At 37.9% G+C, this 13,569-nt stretch overlaps 1 protein-coding gene across 3 annotated transcripts in view; it reads right to left on the minus strand.

Annotated features, from left to right (window-relative positions):
• Positions 1-13,569, minus strand: part of NBEA (neurobeachin) — a 341,694-nt gene that overhangs the window by 68,394 nt on the left and 259,731 nt on the right. For all 3 annotated transcript variants that reach the window (XM_081909292.1, XM_081909293.1, XM_081909291.1), the window contains one exon: positions 7,718-7,830. In XM_081909292.1, coding sequence (XP_081765418.1) covers positions 7,718-7,830 — 113 coding nt within the window. The remainder of the gene's footprint in view (positions 1-7,717; positions 7,831-13,569) is intronic.

The raw sequence follows: 13,569 nt of genomic DNA on the forward strand, positions 1-13,569 counted from the left end.
GGCATTTGCTGCTGATGTGCTCTTGATATTAGAACAACCTTTGGAGAGCGTTCCCAAAAGCCTTAGAAGAAATTAAAAGGTTTGGAGAAGTGGCGGGTTTCAAAATACATTCACATTAAACCAAAATGTTGGTTAAAAACATGGATGAGCAGCGGAAATATTTTTTAGAAAGGATGTCTGGTTTAAAAATAGGCAAAAAAGTTAAGTATTTGGGAAGTTGACTGACAGTAAGAAATCTTAACCTTTTTGAAAATAATTATATTAAATTGTGGAAAGAGGTTAAGAAAGAGTTGGAGATATGGGGGAGAATGAAACTCTCCCTGTTAGGCAGAATCTCAGCCATTAAAATGAATTTACTGCCTAGAATACTGTTTTTATTTCAATCAATTCCAACTGTAAACGATTTAAGCTGCTTCAAAGAATGGAAATATATATTTCTAAATTTATCTGGCAGGGAGGAAAGCCAAGAAATAAATATAAAATTATGATAGCTACAAAAGAAAGAGGAGCTTTGCTCTGCCAGATTTGCAAATGTATTGTGAGACAGCCTGTTTGTGTTGGTTAAAAGAATGGATTGTATTGGACAATGTAGAAATCTTAGAGGGTCATGACTTTAAATTTGGTTGGCATGCATATCTCTGGTATGGGAAGGCGAAAATCTATAAGAGTTGTATGAACCACATTATTAGGAAGAATTTGAAGAGAATTTGGGAGAAATATATAAAAATTTGCTGAAAATAAAAACACCTTTATAGCTATCTCCCATTGAAACAATTACAATTAAGAGAGATAATATGGACAGACAATGGGTGACTTACAGGGAATTGCTGAATTTTACGGGGGGGGGGGCATTCTGAAATCAATGGAAAGCTTAAGAAGTCAAGTTACTGACTGTTTGCAATATCACCAGTTACACAACATATTAGATAGAAAGAATGGATTTCTGGACCAAAGCTCACAATCTGAAAAAGAACTCTTACAAAATAAGGATAAACCTTTGCCTAAAATGTATTATTTTCTACTAGAATGGGAAACAAAGGACGAGCTTGTTAAGTAATCTTATGGGGTCATTCAAAGGTATTCAAATAAGCGTAGGATCTCCCAATTTAGTTGCTCACATTTCCCCTTAGTGACAGGCATAGTAGAGAATGCACAAAGAGGCTTACCCCTGAGCAATGTCTAAAGAGGACCACAGTATGATTTATTTATTCTATAGAAGCAATTCTTATGACTCTTCTTCATTAAGGAGAGGTTCAATTATTATTATTATTATTATTATTATTATTATTATTATTATTATTATTAATCTAGAACTGTGATTTGCTATTACTTATTGTGATAACAATATAATGGTGAGACCGTTCAGATGTTCTCCATGTCTAGAAGCTATGCATGGATAACGGGACAGTGTGACTGTCTTGCTAGCCCCACCTGGCATTGGCCCTGCCCTCTGGACATCCATGAATAGGCATCCTAAGAATCAGGAAACTGCATACACTCGGCCAATTAAAAATGGCTGCTAACACTGGAGAAGTTCATGCTTCCCCTCCCCACAATGTTCCCAGAAGAATGTAACACCATGACATAATATGCTTCTGCAGTGGCACTATGGGTTTGCATGCCTCTAGAGAACCCAGGAAGTGCCAAATCTGTTTTAAAATATGCTTTATAAGCTGAGGGAACGAGAAGGGGAGAGGGGAACCCCTGCCGCTGGCTTTGTAAGTCTCCTCCACAAGGTTTAAAGACACTGTCCACTGAAAATGTAGTGTTTCCTTCCGCCCCCTAAAAATGTCCCTGGAAATATTCATTCAGGACCTGATTATTCACCGTAGGCAAAGTGTTTCTAAAACATAATGCTATTAGACTAAGAGAGTGTTACTTCTTACAAATTATAGGTTCCAGGCATTGCAGAGTCATTTTGTAATTTATGTACCATACTGCAATTAACAATGATTGCTGAAACTAGAGCTGTCAGCTGCTCCCCCCCCAACCAAAAGATCTTCCTACTGATATGACACCAGACGATTACTGTTATTTACTTCCTGAAATTCCATTTGCCCAGACTCTTTAGTCTTCTGCAGAGAAATACAGAAAACACTGCATAGATGTACTCGTTTACCATTTCGCTGGCCAATTTATTGTAGGATCGGTTGATCCCACTGCGTGGTTCCTCAAATTCAGCATTCTGCTACCAACAGGGGCAAGTGGATGCCTAAAGGCACTCATTGGGAAGGCAAGGCCTTCATAGAATCTTATAGAGTTGGAAGGAACCTAAGGGTCATCTAGTCCAATCCCCTGCAACATTCTGCTGTTGAATGTTCCCAGCATCTTATATTTAGAGAAATACTGCTGCTGTACACCTGTAATTTCCTTTCGTAGAGGTCAGTTAGCATCTTTGTTTGGGGACTGCCACTTGCTTGATTACTTTCAGAATGGAATCTCATGCAAACAGGGTAGCAGGAGATTTCCTCACTTTAGAATCAGCAATTTAACATTTTCACATCTAGCTCATATCTTTTGTCACTGAAATACTGTCCAAAGCAATCACCATTAGATAGATAGATGATAGATAGATGATAGATAGATGATAGATAGATAGATAGATAGATAGATAGATAGATAGATGATAGATAGATACAGTGGTACCTCGGGTTACATACGCTTCAGGTTACATATGCTTCAGGTTACATACGCTTCAGGTTACAGACTCTGCTAACCCAGAAATAGTACCTCGAGTTAAGAACTTTGCTTCAGGATGAGAACAGAAATCATGCTCCGGCGGCGCGGCAGCAGGAGAAGGCCCCATTAGCTAAAGTGGTGCTTCAGGTTAAGAACAGTTTCAGGTTAAGAACGGACCTCCAGAACGAATTAAGTATTTAACCCGAGGTACCAGTGTGTGTGTGTGTGTGGAGCTTAGACAGAATTTCTGCTTAGTTCCCAATTAAGAACAAAAGCTCATTTAAAATAAAAGGCTTCAGCATCGCTGCAGCCAGTCTGTTGCCTGATCAAAAACATTTGCTTATATTAAGAGCTGCTTGCTTGGAAAAACTCACACTTCCATGCATTCAGCTGTGTTATTACATTTATAAACCTTAAGGCGGTATCACTTCCTTCTCTTTAAAGCAGCACAGTAATTTAAGAAAGTGGTTATGCTTATCTTCTGCCAGTCAAGCACTTTGTGCATTAACAAAATATAATTTTTCCCTTCGGCAGATGGGCGTGTGTGATGTACTTCACATATGTCAATATTAGTAGTCCTCCCCAGTAGGTGATGGAGCTACTTTATTTAGCAGGGTGCATGACTGGAAGTAAAAGGGGGAAAAAACCCATTTACACTTTAATGAGTAGCGACAATGCAGCATGTCAAAGTCATGTACTCATTGCACTTTAGGAATCAGCATTATACAATTTTGCACAGGAAAACCACATTAAAGTACCACTCTTAAAGGAAATCTAGCATACCATAAAGGTTGCAAAAATACTCCTTGTATGAATGCCTAGTGGCATTTTGTACAGGAAGGTCCAATCAAGGTGAAAAGAAGCAGATCACCTGATGGTTTGTTAGTGCAGAGATAATATATGTATCTATGACAGTCTCTTTCATTAGCTTTTCAACTTGTCAAACAATAAATGCAACCTTTGACCTCGTGTATGTCTTGAATAAAGCTTGAGAAGTCTGAAATATCTCACTTGTAGAACACCTTGATCAATATTTTGGCTAACTTTTTTAACTTTCAATTAAAATACATAATTAAATATGAAGGAAGGAACTATGACAAATGCTGCATTGTAAAGAAAATACAGTGCAGTAATTGTTCGCTAAAACACTTTGGTTAAAGTGGGCAATTGGATATATTGAACAAAAAACAGAAGCCACATTTTATAGCTGTCAATTTTGGGCTTTTCTTTACAGCAACAGTGAAATGCCTTGTACATTGTCCTGATTTCTAGGTCCTTAATGTTCCAAAGCACTATTCCCGGGGCTGTTTTGACTAATTATAGAAATAATTACCTACTTTGAAAGTACATTTATAGGTCACTTCCTAGAAAAAAAAGAGGGAAGGAAATTCCTTATTTTAGGGCAAAAGTGCACAAAAAAGAATATGTGTGCGCATGTCTGTGCATTCTAAACCTTTTCTTTTAAGCATTTCTAAACCACTTAATAGATAAAAATTCTAGCATCGTACAGAAATACAATAAATAAAACCCAGTAAAACAGTGTTATAAAAACAGATAAAAAGAGGAATTCAGTAATAACAAGTCCAATCTTAAACTGACAAGGCAGATGACTGGATATTTGTTGGATTTTAATGAATTACTCCTTCAAACTAAACTTCAAAAATTGCCAAGAACTGTGAAAGCATTTAGCAGTCGCCTTATTCACTCCTGTGCTTTTAGCCCAAACAGAGTAGTAAAAATGCAAATTCCTCTTTATACAAAACTAGAATCCCTTACACTTAAGAGAACATAACTAAACATCTCTGTTCAGTTCAATGGAGCTTTACTCCCAGATAAGTGTATATAGGATTGCAGCCTGTTTTGAAGTGTCTGTTTTAAAATATGATTTAAATTAAGCTGCAGCCATTTAACAAATAATTGCCAATTAATTCAGTACTAGCAATAGTCTATTGAAGTTATTAGTCTAGATCCAAAGAACTGGATCCCAAGGGTACTTTAAACTTCCAGACCTCCATGCTACATTGTCACCAACTGAAACGTTCTGAGGCGGGGGAGGGGTGGTCCGCCCCGGGTGCCATTCCAAAGGAGGGGTGACAAAATGCTGACCCCCGATCGGCAGCACCTCCCGGGGTGCATGCCACACCCCCTGTGGACGGCGCACCACGCCCCCTGGGATGCACGCCATGCCCCCTTGGACGCACGCCGGTTGCTCCAACTCTGTCACCAACAGGGATCCCCTCCCCCCGCGCCCAAGGCCCTTGGCCCTGTAGGAGTAGGAGGGATTTCCATTCCAATTTTGGTGGGGGACTGAAGCCTTTTCCATTCTTGCAGTGAGCATCTGGCTCCCTAAACACTGCTATGCATACATCTATTTTGGATCCAACTTGACCTTGAGATTGGGTGTGGTGTGGTAAGTAAAATTCCAATGGTGCACCCAGCCACAAGTAATTTTCTGGAAGATGACCAATAATATGATAATAACTTCTGCATTCGTATAGTATTGTTTAATTGTTTAACAACACATAGCATCACATCGTAAACTAGGCCAAAATCATTATACGCATATGGGGATTGAGGACTAAAGCAAATGAGCACATGGCTAAAATGAGGTTTGAATTGGGGATTTTCTGGTGCACAACTCATATTTGTAGCCATACACTTTCACCAGCTCCATTTTAAACGCCATGTAAGAGTTGCAATGCATTTCGACATGCTTTAATCCTATTTAAATTCATGAGCATAAATGGACTTTGATTATGTTTGCAGTATTTTAAGAATGGTTATCACTAGAACAGAAACATTCATAGTTCTAAACAGCAATGACAACTACATCTCTTGGCACTTTTACACGTGTTTCTCCTTGCATGTGCTCCGTGCCATGTAATGGCATTTACACATCTCTGATAGGTGCATATTTGCGACAGTTTCTTCCAGCCAGCAGTTTGCTAGACAGGACTTTAGCAGCAGCAGCTGGGTACCTTTAAAATTGGCTGAAGCTGATGTCATCAGTACTAGTATCATGACATAGTATCACACTTGAGATATTTTAAAAGAATCAGCCTGTTCTATTGCAGTGAGAGGAGTTTATCTTGATAGAGATATACGTATGCATGTAAATTAAGGTTACCAGATGTCCCCGTTTCCTGGGGACAGTCCCCAGATTTAATGTAAATGTATATGGGTGTGGGGCTTTTTTGTTTGTGTGATACACACAAACACACATATACACACTCTCTCTCTCTCTTTCTTTCTGCCATAAGCTAACAAGATGGGAAATTAAATTCTAACCTAAGATCACAGTGCAAATAAAACAATACAAATACTATTCATTGTATTATCCTTATATACGATATAAAGATATCATATATCGTATAGAAGGATAATACAATGAATAGTACAATCCTATAAATATTTCAGAAAATAAATATTTTCTGAAACTTTTTAAAAGCATAAATTGAGCAGGCTTGTTGGATCTTGCTGGTGAGAGAATACTGTAGCACAGAGTGATCCTCAAAAAGCCCTGTTCCTGGTACACTACAATCCCATAGCAGATGGTGATTTTTAACACCATAACGAAATTATATATTAAACTTCATTCAAAAATTATTAAAACAAGAGGAAACTTTATCTGCCTTCTGTATGATAAACTATTTGGTACAGTAGATGTGTTGCAGATGTAGCAACCATAACTTCATTTACAACATATCTTAAGTTATATTTTCATAAAGGATATTAATTTAAGCAAATCAATGCTTTACATGTATAAGAAGCAACTACCAAAATGCAGAACTGTTTGGGACCTTTCAGTGAACTCAGGTTCTTACAAACAGCAATAACTATTTAGGAAATACAGGGAGTTAAATGTTCTGGTGGACCACATTCCTCCAAAGGAACAGCACATTACACTAAGTATTCTTGGACACCTGCACACATGCCAATTCAGTGAGTCAAAGCTGACTCATACATTACCAAACTTTCTATTTCCTCTTACACCTATCCACTTTTACTTGGTTTCCATCCAATTTTCAGGTTTGGCAAGTCTCATTAGCTTATGAAAACTTATGAAACCATAATCAGAAATACAGTTAGGGAACCAAATTAATTTATCTGTTTTTATAAGAATGATTTTATTTCCCTCTATCCCTAATAGGTTATTAATTAATTTCTATTTGTTTTTGTGTGGTCTAGGAAAGCACATGAAAAGTGTGCTTCTCTACACAGTTGGGTCTAATGAAAAAATTCCTTATGGATCCTTTATAACTTTTTCACATTGAACTTAATGCAACTGTGATAGTTCACTTGATAGAAATCTCAGGGTCATAGGTTGAAGCCCTACATTGGGAGAAAGATTCCTGTGTTGTAGGGATTGGCCTAGATGACTTCATGATCCCATCCAACTCTTCAAGTCTATGATTCTTGGAATATTCACACTGATTACTGCTATGAGCAATTTTGCTTAATGATAGTGTGTCTTGTGTTGATGACACTGTTGTCGTCATTTAAAAGGTACAAAAAGAATATGCATTCTCAAGATCTACTTTTTGGTTCCCCTCAGCCCAATGTTTTAAAACAGTTGATTAAACTCAAGTGCAAGCCATTAAAACTTGCTGAAAATCTTGCTCTACAAACTGAAATCCACCACTTAACACCAATTTCCTTGCCTTGTCTTTGGGAATCTTGCATAGGCCTCCCTAAGCAATTACAAACAGGTGTACTGGGTTTTGGGGCACCATCTTCTTTAAAAACATACATGCTGCTTGAAATGATGTGTTGCTTTCATTGTGGACCTAAATAATACGAGATCCTGCCACAGATCCTTTTAGGTTGCCATCCATTTGTCTTGGGAGACCATGGAGGAGTGTGCCTTGGGGAGCGAAGTCAAACTGTTGGAAAATTACAGTGTACGCTGTGGCTGTGGAGACCGATACAGGAGAGGTACGTCCCCTTACATAGTAACAAGTAATGTTACTTTTCCTCCAAGAAGGGTGCTTTTTCCTTTCATAAAAATAATTCCGACAAACAAGTAGTTAAAACATACCTTTGAAAGATCTCTGAAGTTTCCTGGCAAGGTTAGATCCAACTCCTCCGATTCATAATTTGTTAATACCCATGGAAATACAGGATATTGGTTTAGATCATTATATGTACGTCCTGAAAATGGTGGAGGGAAACGTGGAAGATATGGAATGGTTATTAAACAGGACAACTGAACAACTGATAAAAAACAGAATACACCAATCAAAGATTTTTCTTCACATCCGTGTAATATCACATTCTGAATTTCACCTATTTTGAGAAAAATAGCTACACAAAACAATGGGTGTGTCTGGCTGCTAACCAGAAGGTTGGTGGTCCAAGCCCACCCAGGGACAGCTGTGGACAGGATTCCTCCATTGCAGGGGGTTGGACTAGATGACCCTCAGAGACCCTTCCAACTCTACAATTCCATGATTCTATGAAAATTATAGCATAAGCAGGCTACCATTTACATGTATTTTATTTGCACCCAAGTTCTTTTCATGTAGAATGAACATGCATTGGGGGATGTAGAATCACAGCGGCACACACAGTATACATGTGTAAACTTTCTCTCCTCAATCAGGAATCCTGACCCTGGGGTACCTGGTTGTGCAAAGAAAGAACCTACACACAAACAAATTACAATAATACCTCGGGTTACAGCTGCTTCAGCTTGTGTTTTTTCGGGTTGTGGACCACCAAAACCTGGAAGTACCGGAATGGGTTACTTCCGGGTGTCGGCGGTCGCGTATACGCAGAAGCGCTAAATCGCACTTTGTGCATGTGCAGAAGCGCCTAATTGCAACCCACGCGTGCACAGACGTGGGGTGCGAACGTGCATCCTGCATGGATCACGTTCGCAACCCAAGTGTCCACTATATATACATGTAAGCTCTGTGCAAAAGATCCAATGGACACGTGGAGATCAGAATGAGGCCACTCCCTCAACAGCCATTCACTCTACCCTGTTTGGTCACTTGCAAAGGACTTGAATGCAAATCTCAGATACAACACCCTAAGACGTGTGAGCATCTCCAAGCTTAAGGAAGCTCACAACCCCTGTTTTGCAGCCTGTCATGTATATTAGACACACGCACACCCTTTTCTCAATCCTAGGGAGGCATAAAATCAGACCTTTTCTTTGCAAGGTAAGCTTAACGAATTGCAGGTTATACAACCTTGCATTCTTTAGCAACACCTCACACATTTAGGCAATGCAAATGTTTTAGCACTCTTGATATGATGTAGTTCAAATGTGCCGGCTGTATCAACCTGCAATAAACTCTGCTATCAGAAGAAAGAGTTGGAGAGCCCATATTCAGGACCAGCACACAGACAACGGAATCTGCACAGCTTACTCTGTGTGTGCATGTGTTGGGGAAAAGGAACTTGCTTCCCTTACTCTGTGAGACATCAGGCATTGCAGTTGCCTGCTGCACAGCACTAAGCCAACCAGGAGAGGCTTAAAAAGGAATTTGTTTTTCCCCATGCAGTCCTTAGTTGTTTGTACATAAGACTTTTCATAGATTTATTCCTTATCCAAATAATGAATTGCAGAAATGCAAGCCTCTATTGGTGTATGTTTTACCTTTACTGAAGGAGCAGATTTTCCTTCAACTAGGCTTATAGAGATTAATGTTAAAGGCTGAATATTAAATATTGCAAGCCTATGACACTAATCTACTTGAACAATAAAAACTGAGGCACAGAAAATGAGATCTCAGAAATACTGGAATATGTTTCTTCATTAAAAATAACTTTTTAATTAAACCATCCAATTTAATGTTTTTATATGGCACTTCAGTCTTGAAGGTAAAGTGATGTAGAGACAGCTGACAAAGAAATTATAACTGCAATTCCTTGGTGAAAATGTTAATGACAGCAAAATATTGTTTAATTAGATGATTGCAGCATCTGGATTAACACTCTTTAAAAGCGATGTTCCTGTGCTTGTCTACTTCTTCACACTTTACAGACATTTTGTCATCTCTAGGTCATTAGGAAAGAATTTTTAATGGTTTTTCTAGATGCAAGCAGTTCAAGTTACATCTAATTAGATGACAATAATAAGCCCAACACATGCAGTAGCTAAATATATACATAATTAACCAGTGAGGGCTTGTACATCACAGAGTAAAAAAGTGGAAAATGCTAAATGGAGAGGGAAGAAGTAGGGCTGAATTCGTTACCTGAATATGTCAATTTTCTACTAACATGTTAAAAATACTTTCCATCTGAAATAAAGAGAATATTGCTCACCCTTTGTAGTGTATGGTTTTCAGCTAACTATATGTGTGAATATTCATTTTTACTAATTAGAGCTTTAACATTTTATATTAGTTAAAAAATACTTTCCACTTCTTATAGAATATCATTTACAACCAAGTCTGCATGCTCTTCTTTCTTATTCACTATTTTCTGTTTTGACATATGAGGTATATTATTTTTTATTTTATCTATATCTAAATCTATATCATCTATATCTATATCTATATCTGAAGCATGATTAATCTGCCACCTAAAAACAGACGCAAGTATTGCAGTGAGACATAATTCTGGCTGCTAGACTGAACCATCTGACTCTTCCATCTTTTCCAGTGGAAGGATCTTTTATTAATATTATAGTAATTAAAGTGAAAGTGTAGTGCTTGCAGTTCTGTTATTTTTAATTGCTTATTACATATAGCATCTTTCATTTTCTAGTGAGAAAAGTGGTGCTGAATCAGTAAAAGTAGTGGTTTCTCCTTCTCCTCTCTATAAATCAGGGGATTCCTGAGAATTGTGCAGAGTCAGAATTTTATAAATAATTCTGACTCTGCTCAATTCTCCAAGAATTCCCAGTCAGGAAGTCCTACGTCTACAAAATAAAGACAAAAGCCAGGGGCAGGCAGAGTATAAAACTTACACTGACTGATAAGCAGCAGAGTGCCATGTTTACCTTTGGAAAAAGAAAAAGAAACCACACAGCGCTGTAAACATGATGAAATATGTCCAGTGACAAGAGGGGCAGAGAAGAGGTGAAGACCTTGGGAGCAGAACGAAGTAGAGAGAAAGCAACTGGGTATGTTTGTCAAAAGAAGAGCTCTCAGACTCCAGACAACCATTCTGACTGCAAACTACAAATACAGTTATGGAAGCGATGAGATGTTCGCCTTACTTTTAGCAACTTCCTTGCTGGTTTGTTATTATTATTATTTTATTAGTGAATAGATTTTGCAGTTCTTTGATTGATTTAGAGCATTATTTTAAAATGGATGAGATTAGTATATGAGGAACGTCTGCAAATCCATTAAGATTAACTAGAGTGCAATCCTATTCTTATTTATGCAGAAGCAAGCCCACAATGGGGCTTACTCCCAGTTAAATATGTATAGGATTGCAGCCTAAGTCCCTCTAAACTCAGTGGCACTTACTTCTGAGTAGACATATACAGGATTACACTGTAAATCTCCTAAAGCTCTAATCTGTAAATGTATTATTATATTCCTATTCTGCTTTGTGAACAGATTAAGAAAGACTCATGTAGTGAATCTCATTTATGCATCAATAACTTCTATTGAGCTCACTGAATACAGATTTAGATCTGGTCCCTAACCATTATTACCATGCATGACAGCTATGTTACTTCTCCTTTATCATCAAAACTTTATTTGATGAGGACTGTAACTGCATCAAGCAAGGTGCTTATATCCCTCAAACAAATGGATAGGCAAAAGGAAGGAAGAACGACTAGCTAGCAGTAAATATAACACATTTTTGTTTTTATAGGTATCCACAGAAAATCCAGAATCCATGTCAAGCTAGTTAGCTTAATGTGTATGGGTAAACTGGTGGAAAGCATGAATGAAGGAAAATATCAATCATATAGAAAAACAAGTCTTGCATAAGATGAAAGAACATGGTTTCTGCATATACAAGTCCCATTTCTTTCTGTTCTTTGAGAATGTTAAGCATGTGGATAGGAGTGTATACTAGAGATGGATGGTTTAGCCTATTTCATGTGTTTATTCATAAATTTGTTCAGTCCAATTTCTGCATTAATCTGTGGATTTTTAAAAATTAAATAGCTGTATGAAAATTCATATATACATACATATTTTGTCTCAATGCACTCGTTTCCAAATGTATTTGATCCTAAAATACCGTACATACTTTTAAATTGATGTTGGTGTCTTCATTCAAAAACTGTATCATTAAATTTAGAGGTATAAAATCTGAAGAATTACATTCTGATCTGTATATAATTCTAAGAGGTGCAAATTAGGTTAGTTCACTTAAATATACAAACCAAGCAAAATTATCCTCCATCCCTAATGTTTACTTGGATTTTCAAAAAGCTTTCAACAAAGTCCCTCTCCGAGGCACTTAAGTAAACGTAGCAGTCATGGGATAAAAGGGCAGGTCTTCTTCGACATCAGTAATTGTTTAAAGAACAGTAAGCAAAGATTTAAGACGCAATGGACACTTCTCACAGTGATGGGATGTAGGAAGAAGTGTGGTCCCCAAGGACCAGCGTTTTTAACTTGTTTGTAAGTGGCGTAGAGGAGGGGGTGTCAACCTTTTTGGGCCCATGGGCCCATTTGAAAACCAGATAAATTATTGTGGCCACCACAACCTATTATATCGCCTACAAAATAATGCATCTTTCAAGGTTATTTTCAGCAGGGGAAGGGGACTGTTGGACACCAGGACACAACCCCTGTCCTAGAGCTAGGATGAGCAAGAGGGCAATTCAGTGTAAGTGTAAATTGATGCACAATGGTGCAAAAAATCCTAATTTCACATATACACTGATGGATTCTGAGCTGATGGTGATTGGTCAGGAAAAGATTATGAACAGCTCAATGAAAACACTGTGTATGACAACTGTGGAAATGGCAAATTCCATAATAGGGACGAATTAAGAAAGGGATTGAAAACTTGCTAATATCACAATATCTGTATAAAAATATTTAATGCAACATATTTGGAATACTGTGAACAATTTTGTTTGCCAGATCTCAGAAAGGATATTACAGAACTGAAAATGGCAACCAATTCTGATGAGAGGAATGAAGCAACTCCTTTATACAGAAACTGCTGGGCCTTTTTAGTTTGTGGGGGGGTGAACCAGACAAGAAAGGAGTAAAAATTATGCATGATGTGCAGAAAGCGAATAGAGAGATAATTGATAGGGTCATCCAATGGGCGATTCTGGACAGAAAAAGTAAGTACTTCTTAACACAGAACTTAATAAATGTATTAAATTTGCTATGGCAATGGCCATCAACTTAGATGGTTTTAAAGGGGTACTGGACAAATTCATGGAGGATAAAGTCTTCAATGGCTACTAGCAACTATAGCCATATACTGCCTCCAGGGCTGGAGTTACTATGCCTCTGAATGCCAGTTGCTTGGAAGCAACTATGGGAGAGGGCTATTGTCTTAAGCCCTTCAGCTATGCGCTTCCAACAGAAACATGGTTGGTCACTCTGGGAACAGAATGCTGGATGAGATGGGCCTCTGGTCTACTCCAACTGGGCTCTTACGCCTGTATGGCTAAGGCAACGCAGTGGGTTCAATGAAAGATGACCCAAGATGTCTCTGTTCATTTATTTAGGCAAGGGAAAACTCGAAAATGAAATGGTTGCTCCTGAAGAAGTGTGCATGCACACGAAGGTCATACCAAGAACTAAATTAGTTGGTCTTTAAGGTGCTACTGGAAGGATTTTTTTTTGTTTTGGTTGCTCCTAAGTGAGTTCTTATATCTCAAAGCAGGTGGAAAGGAGACAAAAAATATAGAAAAATATTGATAAAGGGAAATCTACAATAATACTAGGCTACCAAATGGGATTGCTATCAGGATTCTTGAGCTAATTTATGTGAATTTTT

Source organism: Podarcis melisellensis, assembly GCF_964234715.1.
Source record: "Podarcis melisellensis genome assembly, chromosome: 4".
Taxonomy (NCBI): domain Eukaryota; kingdom Metazoa; phylum Chordata; class Lepidosauria; order Squamata; family Lacertidae; genus Podarcis; species Podarcis melisellensis.